The 25,574-nt window shown below is 36.7% G+C and overlaps 3 protein-coding genes across 3 annotated transcripts; 1 reads left to right on the top strand and 2 right to left on the bottom strand.

Annotated features, from left to right (window-relative positions):
* Positions 1–142: 142 nt before the first annotated feature.
* On the bottom strand, positions 143–1,963 carry LOC140771687 (F-box/kelch-repeat protein At1g16250-like). Its single transcript, XM_073113294.1, has 2 exons — positions 1,000–1,963; positions 143–820 (listed from the first exon to the last, which is right to left on the bottom strand). The coding sequence occupies exons 1-2, from the start codon at positions 1,576–1,578 to the stop codon at positions 371–373; spliced, it is 1,029 nt and encodes a 342-aa protein (XP_072969395.1). The 5' UTR covers positions 1,579–1,963; the 3' UTR covers positions 143–370.
* Positions 1,964–2,302: 339 nt separating this feature from the next.
* Positions 2,303–17,295, bottom strand: LOC140771686 (isoleucine--tRNA ligase, cytoplasmic). The gene is made up of 27 exons (XM_073113292.1): positions 16,708–17,295; positions 16,408–16,473; positions 16,185–16,328; positions 15,234–15,373; positions 14,574–14,736; positions 13,523–13,636; positions 12,205–12,302; positions 11,865–11,943; positions 10,934–11,092; positions 10,649–10,738; positions 10,239–10,372; positions 8,308–8,467; positions 8,014–8,097; positions 7,610–7,822; positions 7,395–7,520; positions 6,649–6,786; positions 6,427–6,530; positions 5,853–5,916; positions 4,891–4,979; positions 4,679–4,820; positions 3,969–4,032; positions 3,820–3,887; positions 3,607–3,729; positions 3,454–3,519; positions 3,025–3,133; positions 2,648–2,739; positions 2,303–2,524 (listed from the first exon to the last, which is right to left on the bottom strand). The coding sequence occupies exons 1-27, from the start codon at positions 17,239–17,241 to the stop codon at positions 2,423–2,425; spliced, it is 3,465 nt and encodes a 1,154-aa protein (XP_072969393.1). The 5' UTR covers positions 17,242–17,295; the 3' UTR covers positions 2,303–2,422.
* Positions 17,296–19,098: 1,803 nt separating this feature from the next.
* On the top strand, positions 19,099–25,214 carry LOC140772335 (protein MAEA homolog). The gene is made up of 7 exons (XM_073114359.1): positions 19,099–19,570; positions 19,642–19,836; positions 21,494–21,616; positions 21,896–22,081; positions 24,351–24,484; positions 24,667–24,853; positions 24,953–25,214. Exons 1-7 carry the CDS (start codon positions 19,244–19,246, stop codon positions 25,052–25,054), a joined length of 1,254 nt encoding a protein of 417 aa, XP_072970460.1. The 5' UTR covers positions 19,099–19,243; the 3' UTR covers positions 25,055–25,214.
* Positions 25,215–25,574: the final 360 nt, after the last annotated feature.

Below are 25,574 nucleotides of genomic sequence, written 5' to 3'. Positions count from 1 at the left end.
GAATAGTGCTCAGTTGGTTAAAGAGTTATTAAATTCAAATCCCAGCAACATGGATAATTAATAAAACATCGTTAAATTCTTGTTTCTCTCAAAATAAAAAAATGAGAAAAGAGAGAATCAGAATATGATAAATTGACTTCGACATTTGATAGAGAAAAGAGCAACATCAAGTGGTCAAAACAAGAAGCCCTTAAGCTATTCAGATATAACATACATAGAGCATACGTTGTCGTCTTTTTCTACGACATCAGATGATGAGAGAGAGACGACAGTTTTAAGTTAATTAGGAATAACTACACACCAATGGGAGATGACTGATAGCATATGAGTGTTTTAGGTTCGATTTCAAACATCACTTGTCTCTTAAAATTTAAGATAACTGCACAACACAAGAGTGGCAGCACAGCTCCTTGTCTCCCTCCTCTTCTATCGGCTCGAAGCTCCTCCACCCCTCTCCTGTCAGCGGTGCAGTGTCAAACATGTGGGCCACGGACACCATCTTCAAGTTGTCGTTCCCCATGAGGACCTGATAGCCCATGAGAAAATAGAGCTGCGACCCAATGGAAGACATTGTCAAGTAGAGAATTTGTGCTGGAAGACCATCTGCCACAAGGGATAATAGGTCCGGGAGGTGAGATCGCTCCACGATGTTCCATAGCTTGAGCTTCCCGTCGTACTCTTCGATGTGTCCCTTCCAGTTCTGGAGGCAATCGCCGGAGCTGAACAGCCGGCCCCCCGTTGCTACTATCTGGTTTGGCGGCACGTCGAGCTGCCACATCCCAGGCGCGAGGTTCCAGTCTCGTCGCTCGACGTCATATGCCTGTTAGGTTGTATAATTGAAGTAGTAGACATAAAATTGTAATATCTTAGTAGATGATGGTTATTGATTAGATATTCTAAGCATCAGTAGTATTTATTTATAAGGACAAACAACGTAGAACTACGGCAATAGAAAGTAGAAAAATATTATTAATTGTTATATAAAATATTGGAAAGTACCTCGGCCGAGCTCCGCTCCACCGCCGACGCCGCGAACCCTCCGACGACGTGGAACCTCCCCTGCCACGTCACTCCGACGCACTTATACCTCGCCGTCGTCATCTCCGGCAGCGGTGTCCACCTGTCCATCAGAGGATCGTACACTTCCGCCGCCGCCGTCCCACGTGCACTCGCCAGGTCGCACTGCCCGCCGGCCACGTAGATCTTGCCATCACATGCATCGCAGGCAAAGTCAAACCTGGACACGGTCACAGGCGCACAGGTGGACCACTCCCCAGTCCGGACATCGAATCTAAGCACATCTGGCCGGATCACCACGTCGGCCTCGATCTGGCGGTCGCATCGGCAAAGCCTACCGCCGATGACGTACACGAACTCACCCAGAGATACGAGGGCGAAACCTTTCAGTACGTGATTCTCGAGGAGTCCTGGGATTGGACCGACGTGGCTCCATGAGTTATTGGTTGGGTCGTAGGACGACAAGTATTGGTTGGATTTGGCTTTCTTTTTGGGGCAAAAGGATGCGTAGATTCTGAACGTGTTGGAATTGGTTGGATCATGAGGAGGAAGAGAGCCCATTGGGGGGCAAGACTTGGTGGTGTGAGGCCGGGGAATTGGTGAAGTGGGGAAAGAGAGTGGTTGATATAGAGGAGGGAGGAAGGCGGAGACGCCGAGAGATTAGAAGAGTTGAGTTTTGTCTTTTTGGCTCGGAATTGTTCAAGGAATGAGAAGAGATTTTGATGGGTGGGCATTTCTAGGATTAGGATTGTGGAAGTTATACTTGGATTTTTATGTCCCTTTCACAGATTGAACAGTGCAAGATATTCTAAGATATGCTTCCACTTGATATTTACATAGAAGATTTATATTTTTCACATGGGAAATCTAGGTTTAACCTTGATTCTCTTGTCCTTGTGGTGGCATCTATAACCTCTTATTCCATATAAGCATAATATACTTGTGAAGAGAAATCTGATTCCAAAGGGAGGATTTGGCATTTTCTGTACAAGGATGAGTGTAACCAAGTGATCTGAGTTAAAGTGGAGAGTGAAATTGACAGCGATAGCAATCAACAAGAGGTTCATCCACAAGAATACATTGACCGAATTTATATCAAGGTTTTACTGATTGTGTAGTGCCCCATGTTTCCTATACAACGAACCAAGAAGAATTTCACTTTGACTCGACAAGATACACTCGTATTAGCATGACTAATAAATCGGTTGCACAAATTGGACTGGGAGTATACCCTCAAACTGTCAAGAAAATTAAATGCCAATTACAGCTACGGCTTCGAGCAAAAATCAACTATTCCATATAAATTACTAGATTCACCTAGTCTTACGATAAAAATTGATCAAAAGAATAATAACAGAAGACCTCCTTGATGGTGCTCAAATAACACGCTTAACCTTCAGTATATTCAATGCGCTGTGGCCAGGTAATGATCCCCAACACTCAGAAAGACATGTCTTCCTAATTCCAGATCTACCAAGGGGTAATCCTCAAAGCAGTCTATCTTAATCTGCAACGGCCAAACAAGTCAGAACACTACGAGATGATAAATTTCAGACTCAGGAGAATAAGCTACCGCCAAACCAAAATCAGGTCACCGGAATACTCAATCATGTAATAATACAATGCTCACCTTGCCATTTCCAACTTGAAACTCCAACTTCAAATTGGAAAGATCTCTTGAAGATAGATATGTCTGTAATGCCTCAGCATGCTTTTTATTTCCTGACATTGCAAGCATATATGCATCAGGATAGGAAGAGAAAACTAAAAACAGTTTTGTATCATGTAAGATTCAAATTGCAAATGAGAGGTCCAATAATAGGTAATAATACAGATTACAAATAGCAGAAACTAAACAGAGTAGTGATATAAAGGTCACTTCCGCAGCATTGGATTCCCAACACCTTCTGCTGATACATTCTTTAACTTGATTTAATCTTTCACCCAAAAAGCATTAAATACTTAGACACTGTCTCTGTTTATCCTACTAACTTCTGCATTAATCACCTGAACATAGAGGAATAACAGCATCGCTAACTACTACAGTAGGCTTGGCTATAGAGATGAGAAATGCCATGCCACACACCCCATGGAATTCCTCCTGACAGAATACAACCTGCAAAATAATGGTAAAATAACAAGTTGGTAAAAATGTTGCCTTCAAAACACTTACTGCTGAAGGAAGAAAAGTACCAAATACACAGTAGAGCTGACAAATGATAATCATCTTGTATAGATAGGTCTTAGTTACAATCATACCGAATGATGTAAGATCTACAATAAATCCCATCTAGTTCAGTGAAAGGCTTATTAAATAGTCAGAACTTGATTCAGACAATTGATAGCATATAAAAGATAGGCAGAAATTATTGATAAATGGAATGTGGCTAATCGAAGAGGATATTTTGATCACAAAACAACAGTGATTCCACTCACAGCATCTGGTGGGGCCAATGTTTGTTGTAGTAATGGAGAACCTAGTGCAGCCCTAATGTACTGATCCTGCCAACAAAACACCAGAAGTAAATAAATCTTGTAAAATGGTGAAGGCGTGAATAGATTAGGAAAACTGGCATTGTAAGTCCATACCTGTGAATGCAAAATACTTTCTAAAACATTTTTGTCGCTATCTAGAGATTTGTAGTAAACCTCCACAAGATCTGTGGGTTCCAGCCCAGCTTTTTTGCGCAGCTTCTGGACTCTGTTGACAACCTGAAATTTGATAATTACAGATTAAAACGAATTGAAGAATATAAGATACATCATTCTAAAAGTCCAGCACAAAGAAATTTCACAACTTACCTCGCGAGCAACTCCTGCTTCGAATAACGATTCATCAGGACGCAGATCCAGTATCACCAAAACATCACCTGGGAAAAGTTAACATAGAATTAGAAACTAGAGTTTGTGATAATATGGTGAATTACATCAAAAGAAGTATGACACTATACCATCTCCAGCAGCATCAATTTCTTTATCTTTCACGTTGGCAGGACGCTTGAACTCTCTTACAACCTGATAGCATAAGTGCAACTTCTAGTACCAAGGATTTCAATGACAATATATAATGGTGACAAGTAATCAACAGTGTCAATTCAAGTATCAGCATCACAAAGTTGATAATAACATAAATACAAGACAAAAATCTAAAATATCATTAAAGTTCAATAGTATTTGTGTCATACAGAAAGAACTTGTTCAATAACCACTAACATAATTTATGCCAAAGAATCTCTAAGAATGTCAAAAGTTTGTCTTCTTCAGGTGACAAAGGAGACAATATATGTGTTATCCTGAGCAAGATTTCCAAGCTGGAATCGTATTGGAGGCTAAGAGGATCTATATAGAGAATCAAATTTTCACAATGTGTCTGTCTTTCCTGTTGATAGAGAAAATCAGCTATGAGGCTTGCCAGTCAGTTACAACCAAATCGACATCTGATAGAGTTCGTCACTTCAAAATAAGATTTGGATAATTATGAAAAATCTGTAGGCTCACAGTTTGGCATTTATAAGAACAAGAACCTGAAGCATCTATATTTGCTGCAGTGATTAACTCACAACTTAGGTAGCTTTTGGATGAAACATGCCCCTGCATATATAGTATAGAAAAAGGACTAAGGAGAGGAAATGCACTGTAAGGAGATATATTGATTTAACACCTTAATATCTGTCAGCTTCAAGCAATGCCCAGAAATGGAAACTTCTCCAGATTTTTCAAATGCTAAGATGTCATCCTGAGACATACTCTTGACCTTCTTTGCAACAATTCCCATGTCCTTTCCCAATCTTTTTCCTAATACACTAGAAAATTACAGTAGAAGTTGTAAGATACCATAAGTAGTAGGGAACAGTGCAAGAGTCCGTATCATACCTGAAATCAGGCTCAGCACGTAATGAAGCATACTTCAACGGATCATTGCATGGAAGCACCGACTTTATATTGATCTCCTCCATTACATACTACAAACGTGTAAATACAGTTATGCAAAAAGAATAAATGGGATCAGGTCCAGAAAAGAGCCTGGAAAGTAACAAAGTTCTTAAGAAAAAGAAAAGGTACATAATGATTTAACAAATTAGGTAGGAAATAAGAAGCTATTCACCTCTATATTGGATAATACGAGCAAACTAATATGACTTTGGCTCTAGAAAACCTCCAAAAAGTTTATAAAGCTCTCAGAAGACAAAATATATATGAGATGCTTGTTGAACTGTAATTTGCCGGTTAGGACAGGCACCAAAATGAGCAGATCATAAAACAGAGGGGTGGGTTTTGGGGACAGGATGCTGTCTAAAGAAATATGGAGCCGAAATATTATTTTCATCAATGTTTTACGTAATTTACATTGTTTAAATTTTCTGTTTTATGACATGACTTCAATACTTCCATGTAATTGACCTATTTTATTATAAACTAGTAATAATCAAATAGAAATATTATTCAACACATAATATAATTAAACATATTTACTAAAACTAATAAACATTCCATAACATGATTAAATACTCTATAATATGATAGAAATAAGAAAAAGTTAAAAAAAACATTTAACTCCACATGACACATCATGTTTATCACATGAATAAAAAGTCTCATAGCATATTTTATATTATACCACTTTAATGGATCCGTTCCAACCGGCACGACCATCATTGGTTAAATCATAAGATTTAAAATCCTTTCTACACAGATAAAGCATTTAGTACTGTTCCACAAATAGAAGCCCAATTTCATATTGGAGAGTCTGATATGTGAGCAGTCTTAAAAAGTCAAAATTTAAGCAGATGTGAGAAGGACACAATTGTCCAGGAATGCATTATGTATTGACAAACCTCTCCCAGTTTCCCTGTGATATCTTCAAGGAAGCCATTGTCAGGATGAACAACCACCATCTCCCTGCAAATGCAGGAAAAGAAAGTGATTTAGCAGACACAAAATGCTAGTTATCTAATAAGTTGCTTATTTACACCAAAAAGAAAACTATGGAAAAAATCGTCCACGAGAAACTGCTGGATGGAAGAAGAGAGTCTTCCCTTCCTTTGTTAGTAATCTAGATTTTCTCAAAAAAGAATTTCCACTTGGAAAGCAGTTCTCCCTACATTTCCATCTATCTGAAAGAAGAAATGACGAATGTACTCCACGATACTTACTAAGAGAATCAGTTATTCATCTATATGAAAGTAGATCTCAAGTAATTACGAGTAGATATTTGGGCAAATGGCAACTATTCCTTTCAGCTAAAACTTGGACTCTTCTCCAAGGACTCGAGGAAGATTAAAAAAAGTATCTGTTTGAATGAATCCAGCTATTGGAGACCTTGGGGAACTAATATTCCAGGGAATAAAGGTCTTTCCTACCTGAAAAACAAAAAACAAAGAAAGAGAGAAGGAAAAGGTTTTCCCATACTTAAGTGGAGTTTTAAGAGGCTTATTATGCCGCTCACGGATGTTGCGGGCGAGATCAATGACTGTCATCATCCTAGAAACACTTTGTTCAATGCGCTCCTCCCTCTGCAAAATTCATCGAGATAATTGCTCAAACAATAAAGAACTATGAAGCAGAATCATACTCATTGTAGAAGTGTAGTACGTGTAGTGGGAAAATTGAGTAGCATAAAAAGAAATCTACCTTCCCTCCCGTTGAAGGGAAACTACAATAGTGAACACTTTCCAAGGATCCAACAGAAACCTTCCGCAAGTTTTGATAAAGGACCTCGGTGAAGAATGGTGTAAATGGAGCCATTGTGATACAAGTTGTTAAAAGCACCTGTGTGCAGTAAACTAACAGGCTAAAATAACAGGAGAGATGTAATCAGGAATTCAAGAAAATAATTGAAAAATGATTTGTGCATGGAAATTGTGCTCATGGTACATTAGACAAAGAGGCATAAGGATATTGAGGTTCATCTTATTCTTAGCATTGTATATGAAACCGATAAAAATCAGTAAGTGATAACTGGACTTGGTATGATCATGCACAACCAATTTGTGAGGACTGTTCAACTTGAATGCTGAACAAAGTATATAGAAAACTATGTTGATGCCCAACCGTCAAAATTCAGTAAGAGATAAATGGATTTGTTATGCTACTGCACGACAGATCTGTGAGGACCCTTAAAACACCAACGCTACTAGAAAAACATGCCTGTATTCTTGATAAACCAATCTTACAGAAAATTTGCTAAATTACAAATAATTCAAGAGTGAGAAACATCCAGATTGTCACAAAGAAAACCATGAGGAACATCACATCAAGAGCAGTAGTAGTATTCTGGAAAATCATACTACAATGCAGTAGCAAATAAAACCAGAAAATTGAGCCGAAAAAAATAATTTATTCAACAAGCAGAACACTCCAGAAAAGAATCTACTTACATGATAAAGAGTTGAAAGCGACATCCTGCAGTCATCTTCTCCAGTTCGCCCTTTTAGTCTTCTACGGTTAAAGCGCACATATATATTTGTAAGATTGTCAATATATTTAAGCAGATAGGGCACCACCTATAAACATGTCAGACAAACTATTAGTATATCAAAAGGTTAAATTATGTCGTAACAGTCCAAGATCAAAGGAAGTCTCAGCATAAAACCGTGTATAATCGATATGCGTCCATCTCTTGGCGAACAAAACTAACAAGACTTTCAGTAGCAGAGTTGATCCATTGATCAAGCACATTGGAAGACTTCTGAAGTATTGCATGATCTATTGGAGAAAATGGTGCAAAACCCTCGACTTCAAGTCTTTTAGCATTTTGTACAAGGAATCTATATGCATTATACCAAGGAAGAAAGACATCTTTCACCTATAAAAATAGAAGAATAAAAGAGAGAATAAGATAATTTTTCGTGACAATATAAAAGTTTCTCTCTCTCTCTCTCTCTCTCTCTCTCTCTCTCTCTCTCTCTCTCTCTCTCTCTCTCTCTCTAACACAAAAGCAAGAAACTACATCAGTGTTACAAGTAGTAAAGTAGCAGAGTACAAAATCCCACTTACAACTCCATATACACCAGCCTTTTTGAACCGCAAGGATTCTGCACGTACAACGGGTGAATTGATGAGGTATAATCTCAATGCATCCTGAAGGAAACAAATATAAAGCAATGAATCACCATATAAGTTCCCTGCTTTGGTGTTTTTGTATAACAACGATCAAAAAAGGAAAAAAATATATATCATCATGTTTCCAAAAAAATCAACAATTTGGAAGGTGAAACAGTGAGAAACTAGGATACAGCCATAAATAAGGTCCACCATGTTCTAAGTTATTCAGATATATTGACTGCATACCGCACCATAATCACCAATGACTTCCATAGGTGAAGGGTAATTCTTCAACCTTTTACTCATTTTCTTCCCATCCTCAGCCAATACTAAACCATTGCAAATGAGATTCCTAAATGCAGGTTTCCCGAATAATGCAGTTGACAGAACCATGAGAGTATAGAACCTGAAAGAATAGGCACAAACCAAAAGATAAAGTGAAAACCAAGTCTACCACAGGATCAGAAAATATTCAGAGGAAACCTTCAGTGAAGTCTGTTAGCAGGAACTTCTCAAGTCCAGCTATACAGGAACATGTGAATTATTTGACATTGGAGGATGCCATATTATAGATAAGCATGGCAGTCATACTTTACCAACCCCCAAGGAACAACTAATACAAGATGCCAAATTATTCCAGCAAGTAGCAATACTTTATTACAATCTTGTCTATACCAACAGAATGCCCTCCAGCCTACGGAAACTTGTCTTTCTATTAACCAACGAGACACATGCCTTGTTGGAATGGAAAAAAAAAAAAAGGTTTTCAATCCGCTAGAGCAACAGAATCAAAGGATTACCTAATATACATGTTAAGGAATTGAGCTACTATTCAAATTAGCATTACTAGAGTTTCTGCCTTAAGAAACTAAAGGTTATTTAATCCAAGGATGGTTGTGCACGTGGCAAATACCGCGTGCCTGGCCATCACCGTCCCATCCAAGAGAGGGAAAGAAAAGGAGAATGAGAAAGGGAGAGGGACCTTCCACCGCCGCCATCCACCACTTTAAGTTAGGTCCACTTTGCAGATCTTTTATTCTCAACCCAATCCGACCCTAAAACTTTTAAACCCCTCCCATCTCAGGTTATCTTCAACCTTGGTTAGGGCACCCATGAGAGAGAGAGAGAGGAGGTTGGCAATAGCAACGAGGAGAGAGGAAGGTGACGGCTTCTCAACAATGCTCTCCCATTTACTCGCCTCCTCCGGCCACTGCACAGTGACAGATCAATGCTAAAAGGTAACCACGTGCTTGTCTTGGCAAGTGCCAACCAAGCAGGGCATGCCAACCAGCACGAATTTCAATCAACTAGTGCAACTAGGTTATCTATTTTCTAACACATAACATGTGTCCAATGACATAGGCAAAATAATGTTATTATTCCGGTGCTCTAGTGATGCAGTTCTTATTTGCACAATTGCACTTATTATGAATTCTAGCATGTATAATATTTACAATAGTCCTGAATTTTTCACATAGAGAAGGACACCATTATTGTACAAAAGATTATTTCTACCGCATGATATAAAAATATATTAAAATTTATCAATATTTCTCGCAATTAATCAGGAAGTTCTAGTGCTCTATTGTCCTCACCACAACATCTATAGAGATTTTCCGAAGGATAATAGGAGGATAATTTAGGTTGATCCTAATTGATGCACATTCAATGCATAAATAAAATTAAACAAAAATATATATACTGAAACATTACCGTAGGACATGATACATCATAACTACCATCGTTTTACTTCTATCAGGTTTAACAGTGAGAAAGAATAAAATAAGTTAGTCAAATAAAAGAAACAAAATCTGCAGAAAGGCCCTACATAGCATGCCTTACTGAAGCTTCATGATGCTAATGGCCAAATAAACTGCAAAGATAGGTGGAATGATACATAGCAAATTTGTGTGTGACAAGTTGCAGAAACTCTAGTATTCTATTTGTTTTAAAAGTTGAAGTTCAAAACTTTGCTTACTACTTTTTAAAGATCAACTTAATTAGTGTACAAGAAAGAATCTCAAGTCTGGAGCACATAAAAAGATCAAGAACTATTAAAATAAAACATTATGTAAAGCACTAGAGTGACAAAGCAAAATTGCAGAACAAAAATAATTCACAAGACTGCACTAGATACAGGATTTATTTATAAAAATTACAAAGGAAAAGAAACAAACCATCCACGAGTTTGGTCAAGGCCCTCTGCTACAAAATGACCAGGAAAATTCTTCTGAAAAAGTTCGACATTCTCAAATGGGTAATGTAAATATGCATATGGCATAGATCCACTTTCAAACCAACAGTCAAATACCTGAAAGAATATTATGTCGGAATTAACTACTGAGAGACATAAAGACTTACAGACTACAGAAATGAAACAATTTGTAATCAGGTTAATTAAGATTTAGAGACTCGTTAAATACTACTTATATGCAGCAGATTTTATCATTCATATTATAGTAGAAGTTTATATTAACTCCATATATGAACCTTTTCATGTTGATAAGTGGTACATGTTCAAAATATGAATCATAGGTACAAAAAAAAAAATTGTGCTTAATAAATTCTGAGTTTAAAGCCAACTCACATCCTCAACACGCCGAAGCACGCCATACTCTGGTCCGCGGTTTGAGGGAATTGTGATGTGATCAATATTGTGACGATGCAAATCAGTCACCTGATTTAAAGAATTTCAAGAATTGGGTAAACCAGGCAACAGTGTAAATAGGATGAAGCATGAGATGAGTAAAACAATACATTATAATGAAAAGATATTAAAATGATGCCACAAAAATTAATCGAGAATGAAGACATGCAGAAATAAGGCATGAAAGAGAGCACATATTTTGTTCATCATTTGGACAATACTAACCTTAACACCAGATAACTTTTCAAGTTTCTCAATGGATTCAATAACAACTATTTCCTCACCATCCTCACTTATCCAAAGCGGGAGAGGAGTACCCCAAAATCTACTTCGGCTGACAGCCCAGTCTCTAGCATTTTCCAGCCAATTATGAAATCGTTTTTCCTGCAATAATATTATAAGAGTCAAGGAACAAAACAGATATATATATATATAGGTCTCTGTGTGTGTGTGTATTGTTCCATGCCATCATTTCGCTAATGGAAGTCAACTACATGCATGAATCTTTTCAGCATTGCATCTCTGTTATATGCAACTTTAAATTTTGCATGTCATAGAAAATAAAATTTCGATGTACAAGAGGATGAGTTAGTTGGAAAAAGAATTTGGACCAAATTTATAAAACATGTATGTAACTTTCACTTCCACTTTGAGAACCAATATGCTGTAAATTAAACAAAAGATCACATCTATACAACAAACAACAGGGTGAAAGAAAAGCTTATTTTATCAAACTAATAAATATGGCTTCTATTACAGCACAAACCATGGCAAAACTACACCACAGGTCCACAACAAGCCCAATGAGGACTGGAACCTGCAGTGCCCTGCAGAAAGTCAAATAGGTTGTGTGATACATGTCTTGCATGTTCAATCATTCTAAATAGACTGAGCATTTCTGTACCTCTATTCTATTCATACTGATTACACTTAATTTTCCAGGCCTTCATTTTCAAATAATTTCTCAAATAATTAGAAATTGGTGTCTGGTGAAGCAACTAAAATATGCAAAATTTTAAGCTTTTCAGGGTAGATGAGGCAAGTACAAACTCTTGTATATCATCAAAAAGAATTAAATGGTATGAACTTGGACCATATAGATGTAACTAAAACTCAGAAATACAGTATGTAACTAGATTTGAGGCAAAACACAAACCTTTACATAATCAGGAACCCAGTATGTCTGCTTGTTACATTCTAGCAACTGATCTTTAATCTTTTCAACAGCAACAAACCTACAAGGTAAGTTTACAAAGAGCTAATTATCAAATGAATTTTAATAATAGAAGTCGTAGAAATAAAAGAATGTATATTTGTCCGGAAATGCTAACAATTGATCACAGGGACAATAAAGAAAACAATCATACAGATGATAGAACCATCAATAGGAAGCTAGTTATTTCCTGTAAGCAATAACTGACTTCAAGCTATTACAAGTTTACAACAAAATTATACATGAACTTAAAGGTTAAAAATTTTAGTACGAAGCCACTCACCAACTAGGAACAGCTCTATATAGAAGAGGAGTTTCAGACCTCCAGCAAAAAGGATAAGAATGTGTGATGCTTCCAGCACTAACCAGTCTTCCTTTCACCTGCTTAGATTTCTTTTCTTCATTTAGAATATGAAAGACACCAGATATACACATACACAGACAAACAAATAATTCTAATAAAACCATACAAATAAAATAATAATAAACACATCATACTATCTCATCAACCACAACTTTATGTTACAATTTGGTGTACCTGATCCTTCCCAGTTTCCACGAGTGCTTTTAGCCTTTGCCTCCTCAAGATACCTTCTACTTAATAAAACCAAGCCTAGCAGGGTTTGCCCAAGTTTATGACTGACAGAAGAAGAAGGGTTCTAGGGAGCTCAGATCAACTTGCACACTTTACTTTAAAATATCTTTTTGCTCGAAGATCGCACTACGCAACTAACTATGTAAACATCATCCAAAATTCTGCAAAAAGTAGTTCTGAATTTTCTACAGCAATAATTCATAATAGAGGCAAATTAATCACAGGCCCAAGTTTTAATCTTCAAAAGTATGACCAATAAAAGTGGAAGTGGGTTAAGCGGCCTCCTTTCTAAGACTGACTACCAATTGCTATGATGAGCTTAGTACCATAATTACCCTAGAGAAAGATAAGAATGCCGCTTGGCAAGGCACAGGACACAGATGAGTTCCATAATCGTTATCCATCTGTAACCCATTTACAGAGAGTGTCCTTACTCCTTTGAACTGTACTAAATTCTGTATTATCCATTTCGTTAAAAAAAGAAAACAAGCTAAGTCTGTACAACGTCATTCTAAAAACTCAAATTGTGTTGATAACAAGCAACAACTTATAGACAAATTAATCTGGTTCTTCAGCAGCATATCTCTTGTAATTTGCAGATGCCTGGAGTCATTCAACTTCTCTTCAATACTTTTTGCATGTACAAGATTAAGTTCTTTTGGCACAAATAATACGAGGAAGAAAAACTTTTTTAATCAATTATTCAAACTCATGGGACACATACCCTTACGATAACATCATAACAGTGATTAAGTATTCTAATGCCAAAGAACATGTGATGCAGTAAATAAGTTCTGACCTAATTCTCTTAATGAAATTTGGTAGAAGCTATTCCAGCTGATGTGGTCTACATCCAAAAGGTTAAAGGTTCAAAATTAAACAGGCATACATCCCATAACATTGAAAATTGTATTACTAAACATTCATTTTTCAAACCAAAATGTGAAAACAAAGTGGTATGCATTATAATAGTCAAAAAGGAATGATTGCCAACTGCAATACTTGCCCGAATAGCATTAATAATATCCTTATCAGCATCCTTAACAAAGCGACCGTGGAAATCAACAATCTTCTCCGTAAAACAACCTTCAGCATCAACTGCCACAATGAGGTCATTGTCCTACATCAAATGATTGGAAATTAGTTCAATACTGAAGTTCTCCCATTTTCTGCAATTGACGAATGATAATAAGTAACACGAGTAAAAGTATATCAATGGCCGACAAGTAATCAACATACTTAAAGCCTCTCTTGTATGATTTAGCTTTGGCTAGGAACTTGGCACTAGGTGGTACCAAGTTGACAAGTAATCAACATACTTCATAAATTAATCATGATTCCATCAGACTTATTACACATTGGTTGTGCTCCAGCCAACGAAAGTTATTACAACAAGGCTTAGATGTTGACAGTGATCAAAATCTTTCCTGATAATATTAAAAATTTAAAATCACAGTACCAAGATCAAGTCCTAGGCAAGCAGATTAAAAAAGAACTATCTGCAGGAACAGGATCAGCCTGAAAAAGAAAAGTACGCACATACACAACAAAGATGCACTTTAATCCAAAGTATTATTTTAGTCAAAATTGCACAGAATGGGTCAGTGATGATGAGGATCCACGTCTTCCATTAAAAATTAAAATTGTAACAAAAAAATTATCAGTATTTTATAGGAACAGGATCAAGTGAAAAAAGAAAAGATTGGACAGAAATGTATAAAATGAAGGTGCACCTTTAATCTGCAGTGCAACCCTTTTATTTAAAATTGATAGAATGCATGAAAACAATTTGCATAATAGTGCAACCCCTTCCATCAACCTCAATGAAGAAGACGTATTAGGTAAGAGATAAATAGATAAGAGAAGACTTATTAGATAATCATGTAAGTTACAGCCTTCCAGTAAAAACTAATATATATATAGACCGGAGGCTACAAAGAATGGATATTTCAACAATCCGACATCAGATGAATTTTGTTTCTGTAACATAAGATCTCAATAATCTAAACTTCATATCAAGAAGCTGTTCTTACTCTAAAATTCTTGGAGATTCTAACCTTACGAATTATTCCCGAAGCAACACAAACACGATAGTCATCTTCACCAAAAGCTGGAGCACAATGAACAATGCCTGTTCCACTATCATCAGTGACATAGTTGTCCGAGATCACTCTAAATGCAGTTGTTGACTCCAAGAAATAGTCAAATAATGGTATATATCTGGATCAAAAAGTAAATTTATCAGAATATATAACTACATAAGATTATTATAACACTAACTCTGAACTGTAAGTTATAGTATAATCTAGATATCTTATGCATAAGCGCCTAATCATCAGTACTAATTGTAAAAGCAAATTTGAGTTGCATGAAAATAACTGAAAGAGTAGCATAATAGAGTAGCATAAGCATTCACATTATGTCGTTAATAGATATAAAATTATATTTGTTAATGATGCTATCTAAGAAAACTATAGCATTCAGAAATATGAATTCGCAATGCTTGTGGTAAGCTGCATCTGAAAGGACTGGATGTTGTCTAATGTAAAACTTTCACTTTAAATGGATGTCTCCATTCTACCTTTCTCAAATTTATTGCTCTAAGTATGGCCTTATCTTCGTATGGTATAACATAAAATATGGAACATGGCAAGCAAACCAACAATAATAGCTAACTAGCATTTCACAATCAAACAACAATAGAAAGAAACACTCACTTCAAGCCCACCAGTGAAGCACCTGGCATCTTTTCCAGCAATTCGTATGATTTACCATCTGGCCCGGTGCCAGCTCTCGGCAACTGAGAAAACCTAGTTTCCGCAACAATATATGTTGCTCCAGACACCTTGTCACGAACCTGATGATTTGTAGTACTATTAGTTCTCGATAAAGGAAGAGAAAAAAAGGAAAATGATAGCAAAAACACAAAAGAGAATCTAATCGATGCATCTTGAAGCTATAAAATGACTCCATTTATCTTGTATTATACAATCTTAGGGCTTCTTTTCGTTTCAGATTATCAATTCCCCATCTCCTGTTTCCCACCTTCTTCATCTTTCCCAACAACTACATTTCGTCTGTCACTCTGTCCAATAAAAGGAACAGAGATGACAGTTTTCTAAATTTCCAATCTAAAAGAACCAACTAATATAATACCATAATTCAAGTTGACATTTTCAAGTTTATACTACTTAGGAGTTAGAAAAGTATGCTACACTAATTTATGGCCGACATATGGCAAGCAGGACCCAATGAGTTCAAGAATAATTAATATCACAAATCATGATCCATCTTCTGCAAAATAAAAGGATGATGACCCAATCAGGGAGGACGAGCATAAAGAGACATATGTGTGCACACTCACACAAGCCTATATGGGAATGATTGAATTGCGTGAAGCTTATCAGTTCTAAAAGGCCCATTACGGCATTTCCTACAAAGCCATAAAGGATGTTAATGAGATAATTCCATATGAATTATGAGGAGAATTGGATTTTGAGTATAGCTTAGCAAATAAAACAAATTTTAGTCCAGACTAACTTTCTCCCTTTCAAGTACAGTAATGTCTAAGCAATAGATAAGTTGTCTTAATTTTCTATATCTCAACTAAATAGATCTCTGTTGTGCTGGTGGCCAAGTAAATAAATTAGCAGACAGACATAATCAACCTTAACGTAGACGAGATTGGCATTGACACAGAGCGCAAGGTTACTGGGAAGCGTCCAGGGTGTCGTCGTCCATGCCACAAGAGCTGCATTGTCGCGATCTCCATCAACCGGAAATGACATCATAATTGCAGGATCTGAGACATCCTATAAGACCAGAGATGGAATTATTTTATTAATGAAAAGAATCTATGATGGGAAAATAGTTGATGCCGCACAAAAGAACCTTATAGTTCTGTCCAGCTTCAAAGTTTGAAAGTGGCGTTTTCAAGCCCGTGCTGTAAGGCATGACCTGCATGAAAACCATGATAATGTTGGCAAGAATCACAATTTCTTTCCTTTTCTTGTCCTACATCTGACGCATATAAGCTGAGTAGGACAATAGAATTACAATGTTACGAGAGGGAAAAATAAAAGGCAGATACCACTTGTTATTATAGGTAGATATAAACAGGTTAAAAAAATATAAATATATGCAGATAAAAGTTCTTTGTTGCATTGCATTCGAATGAATTGTATCGTTTACTTTGAAGCTGCGGTACACGAGGCCCTTCTCGAATAGCTGGGCGAAGACCCACCACACCGACTCCATGAATTTGAGGTCCATGGTCTTGTAATCATCCTTAAAGTCAATCCACCGCCCGGTTCGGGTAATGACGCGCTCCCACTCGGCAACGTAGGTGGTGACGATGGCGCGGCAGAGTCCGTTGTAGGCGCCGATGCCCATATCGAGGACCTGCTGCCGGCTGCGGATGCCGTGGGTGGTGTCGATCTCGTACTCGACGGGGAGACCATGGCAGTCCCAACCGAAGCGGCGCGTGACGTGGCGGCCACACATGGACTGGAAGCGGGTGACGATGTCCTTAATCGTGCCGGCAAGGATGTGGCCGTAATGGGGGAGCCCGGTGGCGAAGGGGGGGCCATCGTAGAAGATGTACTCAGGATTGCCCTCCGTGCGGCGGAGCTGAGTCTTGAAGGCGTCGATGGATTCCCACAGCTCGAGGACCTTCTCCTCTTCCTTGGGAAAGGAGAACTCTTTGCCCTCGCAGACGTCCTCCATGGCGGCGGCGGAGCGAGAGGGGTTTGGGTTTTGGGGGAGGAAGACGAAAGCAGCGTCGAAAACCTTCGCTGGGAATGGGATGTGTTATAGAACGTGCGTTCGGCACGTGAGATGAGCGTGCGTGTTCGTATTTGCAAATGTGGACCATAACACTTATTATTTGCAAAGAACGACTATTTTGCCTTTATCGTGCTTTTTGTTTATGTAGTGGAATTAATTTGCGAATCATTCTTAATCAGATTCCAAATTAAGAAAAAGGCTTTTGTCAGATAATACAACTGATATGTATTATTTCCAAATTTGCATGAGTAGCCCGATCCACTCGATTACACCTAACTAGTTCTCTTGCCGGTGAGTCAAAGTATTAATTATATTTGATTTCTCTGTAATTGAAATTAAAATTATTTTACATTCTCAAATTTGCTTTACATTTGTATGTCTCCTAACCGTTTTTTGGACAAAGTTTGGAGATTTTCTCATAATTTATTTATTTAAATTATTTTATTATTTTTGTCGGTGCTATTTATACCGAGCAATTTAGTCGAAAAGTGTTGGTATCTTCTTTCCTATGATTAAAGATATTATGAGATCGACTCCAACTTTAAATAATTATTATGAAGAAAGTTCATTGATGATTGGTGGTGATTTGGCTCAGTAAGTTAGCTTAGTTGATAGCTCAGTGGTACGGTTAGCTTTGAGAAGCAGCTTGACAACATAATAACTTGGAATGTGTTTAGTTTGTAATCTAAATTAAGCGGCTTAATATATTAGGTAAAAAAGTTTAATGAGACTTTAGTGCATTTATAGCCAGAGAGGATTAACTCTTTATTGAGCTCATATCTAATATTTGAAATACTATTTTTTTACTTTAAAAAAATGTCAAAAAGTAAAGTAAATTTAATTAAAAAATATAATAAGATAAAATATATTTAACTCTCACTCTATTTGTCCACTCATTTTCGCGGCGTTAACAAAAAATATTAATAAATGTCTATTTTACTTAACTTGTTTTCAACTTTTTTATCATATAAAATAATAGCATAACGATTTCTAGATAGCATAAAATTAATCACGTGTCACACACGAATTTGTAACGAAAAATCTATTGGTTATATAACAAACAACCATTTTAGAGATTGTTTATAATTAACGGATTTTATATATCATTAAAAATAAACGAAGAGTCAAATATGTATCGTGAAAAATAAACGAGGGTACTATATAAAAATGGCCATCAGTCAGGGCTTAAGTGTAATGATGCAATTATCCTATTATTATATAAATCTTTTAGCACACTTGCTGCAAGCATGCGATAATGAAAGGAACTCATAAGATAGGCTTTATAGTACTCATATTTTACCACTAACACTTTGTAAATCTAAACTTATATTACACCATCACCCAAAAAATTATGACAACATTACTGCTGCATTAAAAGATTAAATTGTATAGCTACCTGTTGAACTATGCCTTAGTATCACATTTCTATCTTTTAAAATTAAAAAAAAAATATATATATATATATATAATTTGACATCTAAACTAACCAGAATATCACAATCTGGCCATCTGCATCAGTGGATAGCATAGCAATTTCTTTCGAAAGAAAAGGAAGTTGTATTAGATGCAATTATTTTTATTTAGAGGTAGAAAATATAAAGTAGCCATTTTTTATAATCAATAAAAACGAGTCACTCCGATGTCAAATTTATGACATTATAAGCTCTATTACGAGTTGATAAAGATCGGAACATTAGCCACAGTAACCGCCTAATTAGCCCAAATGGCCAAATTTAATCCCTCCATGTACTGTTCATCTCTCGATACAGCTATAATAACATCAACATATTCGTCCGATGTCTCTTTATCCATCCCTCTATTCGCTTGTTTCGGGCTCGTTCACGCAAGCACAGGAACGGTGGACTGTGGAGGCCTCGTTCCTTCTCCTCCTTTCCCTTTCTCTTTCCCCTCTTTGAGTCTTCTTCTCTAGATCCATTTGGAAATGGACATGGTGATCGATTCGCCTCCGCCGGTGGCCAACGGCGACTCCGCCGCCGCCGCCGCCTCAGCCTCTCCTGCTGCGGCCGCAGCGGTGACTCCGCCTTCCGCCAGACTGATGCAGCTGGCGGAGTCGCTCAAGCTCGAGCACCAATTCGTGAGGGTTCCGTTGGAGCAATTGAAGAAGACGATACGAGCCAACCACCGCGCCGCCGAGAAGGAGGTCTCCGCTGTTATCTCCGGCGTCGCTGAGGCCGAGTCGATGTCAAGAGAGGACGCCGTCGACCACCTCACCTCCCTCGTCTCACGACTTCAAGGACTCAAGCGCAAGGTAAGATCTTTTTTCTTTATTTCTCGACGGACGATAGCAGTGCCGACCATCATTGGACTTTCTTGGATCAGCTTGAAGAAGGGAACAGGGCGGAGAATCTCCAGGCGCAGAGGTGTCGCGCTCGATTGGAGCACTTGGATGTCGCGGAAGTCGATGACCTGGCCGAGTGGAATAACACCAGATTGAAGCGAATTCTTGTTGATTACATGCTGCGGATGTCGTACTATGACACGGCGGCCAAGCTTTCTGAAACTAGTAATATTCAGGTATCTTCCTTTCTTGTAGACTCCACGTGAGTAAGAGGCACTGGGATTGTGATGCAATTTTATTACTGACAAATGAACTGCTGCATCTTGTCACGAAAGATAACATGGCCCTAAAATTCAAGGATTATGACCTCAAAGAAACTTCATATCATGTAATGTATATGCGAATTAAGTTCTATTCTGGAGATTGCACATGATTTCTGCACCAAAATGATTTAGCCCAGAATTGAAGGGGTTCTTGGATTTAGGGGCTTTTGAATTGTCAAGTTCAAGCCCTTGAACAATCCGAGAACATTAAGGCCAAGATTGTGCGCAACAGACACAAGATTCATATCTGAAACATATACTCTCAGTTGTTATATAATAGCTTCCCTTCTCATGTGGTGAGAGGTCTCCTACAGTGATGCAAATTTTATTCTACGAGCAATGGAAGATTGTTTTGAGTGATTCTCTTGAGTGAGTACTTGATAAATATTTGGTTGTTGATCGGAAGTGTTCGTGTTCCTCATTCCAAACTCTTGCTAGATCCTGTAATTCTGAATAGTGGATCTTTATATGGTTGATCTATCATTGACTTTAAGAAGCTTTATCCATGGCTTATTCTTTATCCATGAGGTCAACTGAAGTATGTCCTACTTACTCCTGTATGGCTTATTCACTCCTGTCTCCTTGTCCCTTCAGTTGATTCTTGATTACATGTTTTCTTTCTTTAGTAGAAAATACATTGTAGACTTCTACTCCTTTTATGGGATATCTTGGAAGAGGTATCAGGGTTTTGAAGAGGAAGGTGAACTTATATACTTGAAAGAATGTGCACGAATGGGAAGGCATTTCTTTTTTGTTTATTGTTATTTGTTATAGTGGAAGAATTCGATGCGTTAAATTCTATACCTATTAATGCCAGTTTTCTCAGGGGTATCGTGTAGCATTTGCATATATTCAGACATCAAACATGCACCTCATATTGTGCAGATATGCTGCCATTCTACAAGTCATGAAATTCTTCATATCACCTGATAATTTGGCAAAATGAAGTTGCACAATTTCAGGAAATGTAGTGCTACGGGAAGGAGCACATTTGTGGAACAGAAATTTTAAGAAGAACATTGAACATTTTGAAAAAAGAATGAAATAGGCACCTCATATTCTGAATTCTATATTGTAGAAAATGGAGCTTCATATTTTGTATTTTCCATTTGTGCATACTTCCGTTCTAGGAGGATTCCGTAGTTTGTACTTTGTACTTAAATAATTTCTGCAAGTTACGTGAGTAATTGTAGGCAGTGCTGTGTGAGCTAAATGAGAATCTCTTTTTATATGGTTGAGTTAAACCACCCTTTTGTTGTCAAATACTCAATCTATTTTGTACTTACCATTTTCTTGTATGTGTTTCATCGTGCTACATTTGGCCACCATTCACTCTTCTCAAGGTAGTGAAACTGAGGTTTGTCTTAGTCAGGTATCTTAGCTTTTCTGAGACATAGAGACCAATTAACTCTGTTCAAATATCATAGCTCATTTTCTTGTCAATGTGGTTTGATCTATAAGCTTTTCACTGCATCTAAATTATCATCTGAGTTATGTTTGCAAGTCTTTGGAAATATCTGGTGCTTACAGTTCAACTTTTCTTTGTTAACCTAGTAAAGACCACATGCAGGACCTCGTTGATATTGATGTCTTCCTGGAAGCAAAAAGAATAATTGATTCTCTTCAGAATAAGGAGGTATCTCCTGCTTTAGCATGGTGTGCAGAAAATAAATCCAGGTTGAAAAAATCAAAGGTACAATGAGTTGATGATCTTTCTGCAGCACAATTTTCATTGATGGAAATTAAAAATAGTTAGTCAAATAACAGAGTTGATGATTTGTTACAAAGCTCCAGTCTGATGGATTTACTGTCGAACTGGAGTGGTGACTCTCCTTCTGTATCTTTATTCTCCTATCCTATACTAGCTCGCAATGCAAGACAGACCAAAATGTAGGCCTGAGGCCATTGCCTGGGACCCTCATTTAGAAAGGGGCCCATAATCTGATTTTTGTGTTCTGTCATTGTATTGCAGAGCAAGTTTGAGTTTCAACTAAGGCTTCAGGAGTTCATAGAGCTCGTAAAAGCTAGTAATTACCTGCGAGCCATAGCATATGCTAGAAAATATCTTGCACCCTGGGGTGCCACCCATATGAAAGAAATGCAACGTGTCACGGCAACCTTGGCTTTCAAAAGCAGTACTAAATGTGCAACTTATAAGGTAATTCCTGTCCTGTTACTCACGTTTTCAGACTGACTTGATTTTTTCTTGTTACTTATTTGCATGTATTAGTAGTTTTCTTTTCCGCAACTCCTCTTTCTTCTGATTACCAATTTGTTCATAATAATTAGAAATCTAGTTCTTTTCACGTATATTATTATATCTAACCAAAGAAGAAACAAGTATACCTTCCATGCATTAGCCTCTTGAAAACAGTAATTGCTTGAGGACTATGTTCATCTTTTGACTGAAAGAAAAGAAAGGTTTAGCAGGTCTTTGGGGAAAGAGTTTGTGCATTTCTCCTTTGATATTGTGAAAGAATTGATAAACAAAGTGACGATGAAGGTTAGAGTGGTCAACTATGTACTGTTGTCAAGCTCATTTTTGGTTAAATATGTTGTTTTTAAAATCTGTCATTGTTATTTGGGGGGGGGGGGGGGGGGGGGAGGGTGTTAACTCTTTTATCCTAATCAAGTGTTTAGTCCCCAATAAAAAAATATATATAAATTTTAATACTATTTCAAATTAATTCTAATTTTACCCTTGACATGTTAAATCTATCAATTTCAAGTCTTGTCTTATCTATTTCAAATTAATTATAACTTTTTATTAGAAAAGAGCTCCTCTTTCACTATGGCTCACAAAAAAAATAATACTAGGAAAAATATATTCGTACACACAGTTAAAAAAAATTAGAAAATATTTAATATAATTTACTGATATGTTTAATATGAGTTTAAATGGTTAACTTGCAATTATATTTTTAAAATTTAATAATAATATTTTAGTACTATTTGCATGACACATACTCAATTTTGCTAAAAATATAAATATTTTTTACTTTTATATGTCGCATCAAACTAATAATTACACTCCTATTTTAAATCTTCTCTTTATCTATTTATAATTTCTCTCTAAAACAAATACATTTCCCTATATTTTTTTAGATTTAGCAAGTCCACAATAAATTGTAGAGTGGTTGCATGCTTGTAAATTTTAAGCCTGCAATAACTCACTTTTTTTACTAAAAGTTTAATATGAACAACTTCTTAGAAAATATTAAAAAAAAATTATAAGATATTAAAAAAACTAGAAAAATATTAAAAAATAATATAGCCTTACACTTGGGGTTAAAACAAAAAAAAGGAAATAAAAATAGTAATGCTATATTATTATTTTAAAAAATATTAACCTTATATTGTTTTAGAAAAAAATAATTTTTTATTTAAGCAGTTAAGCTTACGTAGTAGTTGTTGCAGATTTACATGCATAAGCATACAAATGGGGCCTACAAGCTCACAAATTAATAATTTAAGACTTTATTATTGCTAAAATAATAATATTTTAAATTTTATTATCAAAGTCAAAGAGCATTTTGCTCCAATAACTTATATATCATTTATTTCCCTCTAAAATTAATACATTTTTCACTTTTTTACATCACATCATATCTAAAGTAATAATTACAGTTTAGCTTGGTTCAAAATGAAATACCATATTTTCTTGAACTAGTTCAAAGTACTTAAATCAATACTAAGAATTGAGACTAGCTAATCTAGTTTGGAACTTAGCCTTAACTCAAACAAGGTCTATGATATTATTGTACTTCTGGTGCCAAACATAGTAAACGAATTTCATGAAATTTTGAGACCATATGATGAGGTGCTACTTTATCAAGTATCAATAGACAAGTAAGAATATACAATTTTCTTTTAGCAGTTGTCATTCTTTTTTGGAAAAGTGAGCAGAGTCCCTTTATATTTTATTAAGAGATAGAGAGGTACAAGAAAAAGTTACAACGATATCGAGTAGGAGAATCTTTGAAGAAGACGATAGAGGATTGCAGGAAATGGCTACTTCAAAGCCTCCAGATCTCCAAGAAGGAGATGTAGAGGTTGGTGGAGTGTCGTGCTTCCCTTGAGAAGATCCTTAGATACCGGCCTTTCTAGAGAAGCAACCAGAACACCCCCAAGAAGAAGTCACTTTCGTAAACCTCATCAAATTCTAGAGTCCGTCGGCTACATATGTTGATCTTTCAAACCAAAGAAGTTTTGCGCTTAACAGCTTCTGGCCAATTGCTATTTTTTACTTGTGGTTTAATAATGCTATAATTTCTTTCTTTCCAACAAGTGCATTGGAGAAATGACTCTGCTTGAAACTTTCCATTTTTATGCTGGCCCCATAAACCATCTTACTGTAATCTGCTGGAAGACTTTTAACTATTGGAATATTATTCCCCTATAGGATACTATTTAAAGTTCCTTTGCAGGTTTTATTCGAGGCAAAACAATGGGATTATCTGGTGGAGCAGTTCAAGCAAGAATTCTGTAGATTGTTTGGCATGACTCTTGAGCCTTTGTTGAATATCTACCTACAAGCAGGCTTATCTGCCCTCAAGACGCAGTATCCTTTTATTACTTCATCATTGAATTAATTAATCAAGGACATATTGTTTCCATTTTTCATCCAAATTTGACTGCTGCATTTAAATTGTATCTGGCTATTGTGTCCTGTTTCACGAGGACCATTTTTCCACCCTCCTTTTATTCTTTCATGAACTCAGGTTTTCTCTTGACCTTGTTAAGATTCTGTTACGAAGATAATTGTCCCAAAGAAGACCCGCTCTCGCAGGAAGGTTTCCGAAAATTAGCAGCGCCACTTCCATTCTCAAAACAACACCATTCTAAGCTTGTTTGCTACATAACCAAAGAGCTGATGGACACCGAGAATCCTCCACTTGTACTGCCGAACGGCTATGTGTATAGCACTAAGGTACAAATTGCTTAAGCCTTAAAGGACTTGTATCACTTTTCGAGCAACGAAATTTGAACAGTGTGCTGAGAATCCAATTCCTCTTCATTTATATGGCAGGCTCTTGAAGAAATGGCCAGTAAGAATGAAGGCAAAATTACTTGCCCTAGAACAGGCTATATTTGCAACTTCTCTGATCTTGTCAAGGCTTACATCTCATAGTTAAGCTCGGAGAAATGATTAAGCTGAAATTTCCATGTATTTATCATCTGGAGCAGGCAATGTTCCATGAACTATGGCCAGTGGCACCTGTACTTATGATACGGTCGTCACACTGATGCATGTGTGCTATATATATATATATGGAGTTCTTCTGTTGGCAGTTTGTTTAGTCTCTCAATTTGTTATCAAAGTAGCACATTTCAAACGTAACTAGTTATCTTTTGCTGCAAAAGTTGATTGGACGAACTACTTCTACCTGAAGTTTCTCTTATAAGATTTAATAATCTTCTTACCGTTTTTAAGTGTTCATACGAGTCACTGCTGATTCGATCAACTTGTATTTGAAAGTTGTTAATTCTAGTCAGCGGTTTTGTAACTCAAATATAGTTTCACATTTAGACACGTGATAATTTTAGTTATAAAATGTCAAAGTAATAACTGAACAATCTCTTTTCTCTTTATCACACTCGCTCAAAGCCTCAAAAGGACTCAGGTGCCATTTGCAAATAGTAAAACTACA

Source organism: Typha angustifolia, chromosome 12 (genome assembly GCF_048772165.1).
Source record: "Typha angustifolia cultivar Huaian chromosome 12, ASM4877216v1, whole genome shotgun sequence".
NCBI lineage: Eukaryota > Viridiplantae > Streptophyta > Magnoliopsida > Poales > Typhaceae > Typha > Typha angustifolia.
The sequence above is the reverse complement of the archived record's forward strand: the minus strand, read 5'-3'. Positions and strand labels throughout refer to the sequence as shown.

Coding starts and splice junctions, on each gene's coding strand:
- LOC140772335 (XM_073114359.1), top strand. CDS start 19,244: ATGGACATGGTGATCGATTCGCCTCCGCCGGTGGCCAACGGCGACTCC. Junction 19,837..21,493: donor CTGAAACTAGTAATATTCAG/GTATCTTCCTTT, acceptor GACCACATGCAG/GACCTCGTTGATATTGATGT. Junction 22,082..24,350: donor CTAAATGTGCAACTTATAAG/GTAATTCCTGTC, acceptor GTTCCTTTGCAG/GTTTTATTCGAGGCAAAACA.
- LOC140771687 (XM_073113294.1), bottom strand. CDS start 1,578: ATGGGCTCTCTTCCTCCTCATGATCCAACCAATTCCAACACGTTCAGA. Junction 821..999: donor TGGAGCGGAGCTCGGCCGAG/GTACTTTCCAAT, acceptor ACAACCTAACAG/GCATATGACGTCGAGCGACG.
- LOC140771686 (XM_073113292.1), bottom strand. CDS start 17,241: ATGGAGGACGTCTGCGAGGGCAAAGAGTTCTCCTTTCCCAAGGAAGAG. Junction 8,098..8,307: donor TCATTGGTGATTATGGTGCG/GTATGCAGTCAA, acceptor TGTTTCCTTCAG/GATGCATTGAGATTATACCT. Junction 6,787..7,394: donor CGCTTTCAACTCTTTATCAT/GTAAGTAGATTC, acceptor TACTGCACACAG/GTGCTTTTAACAACTTGTAT.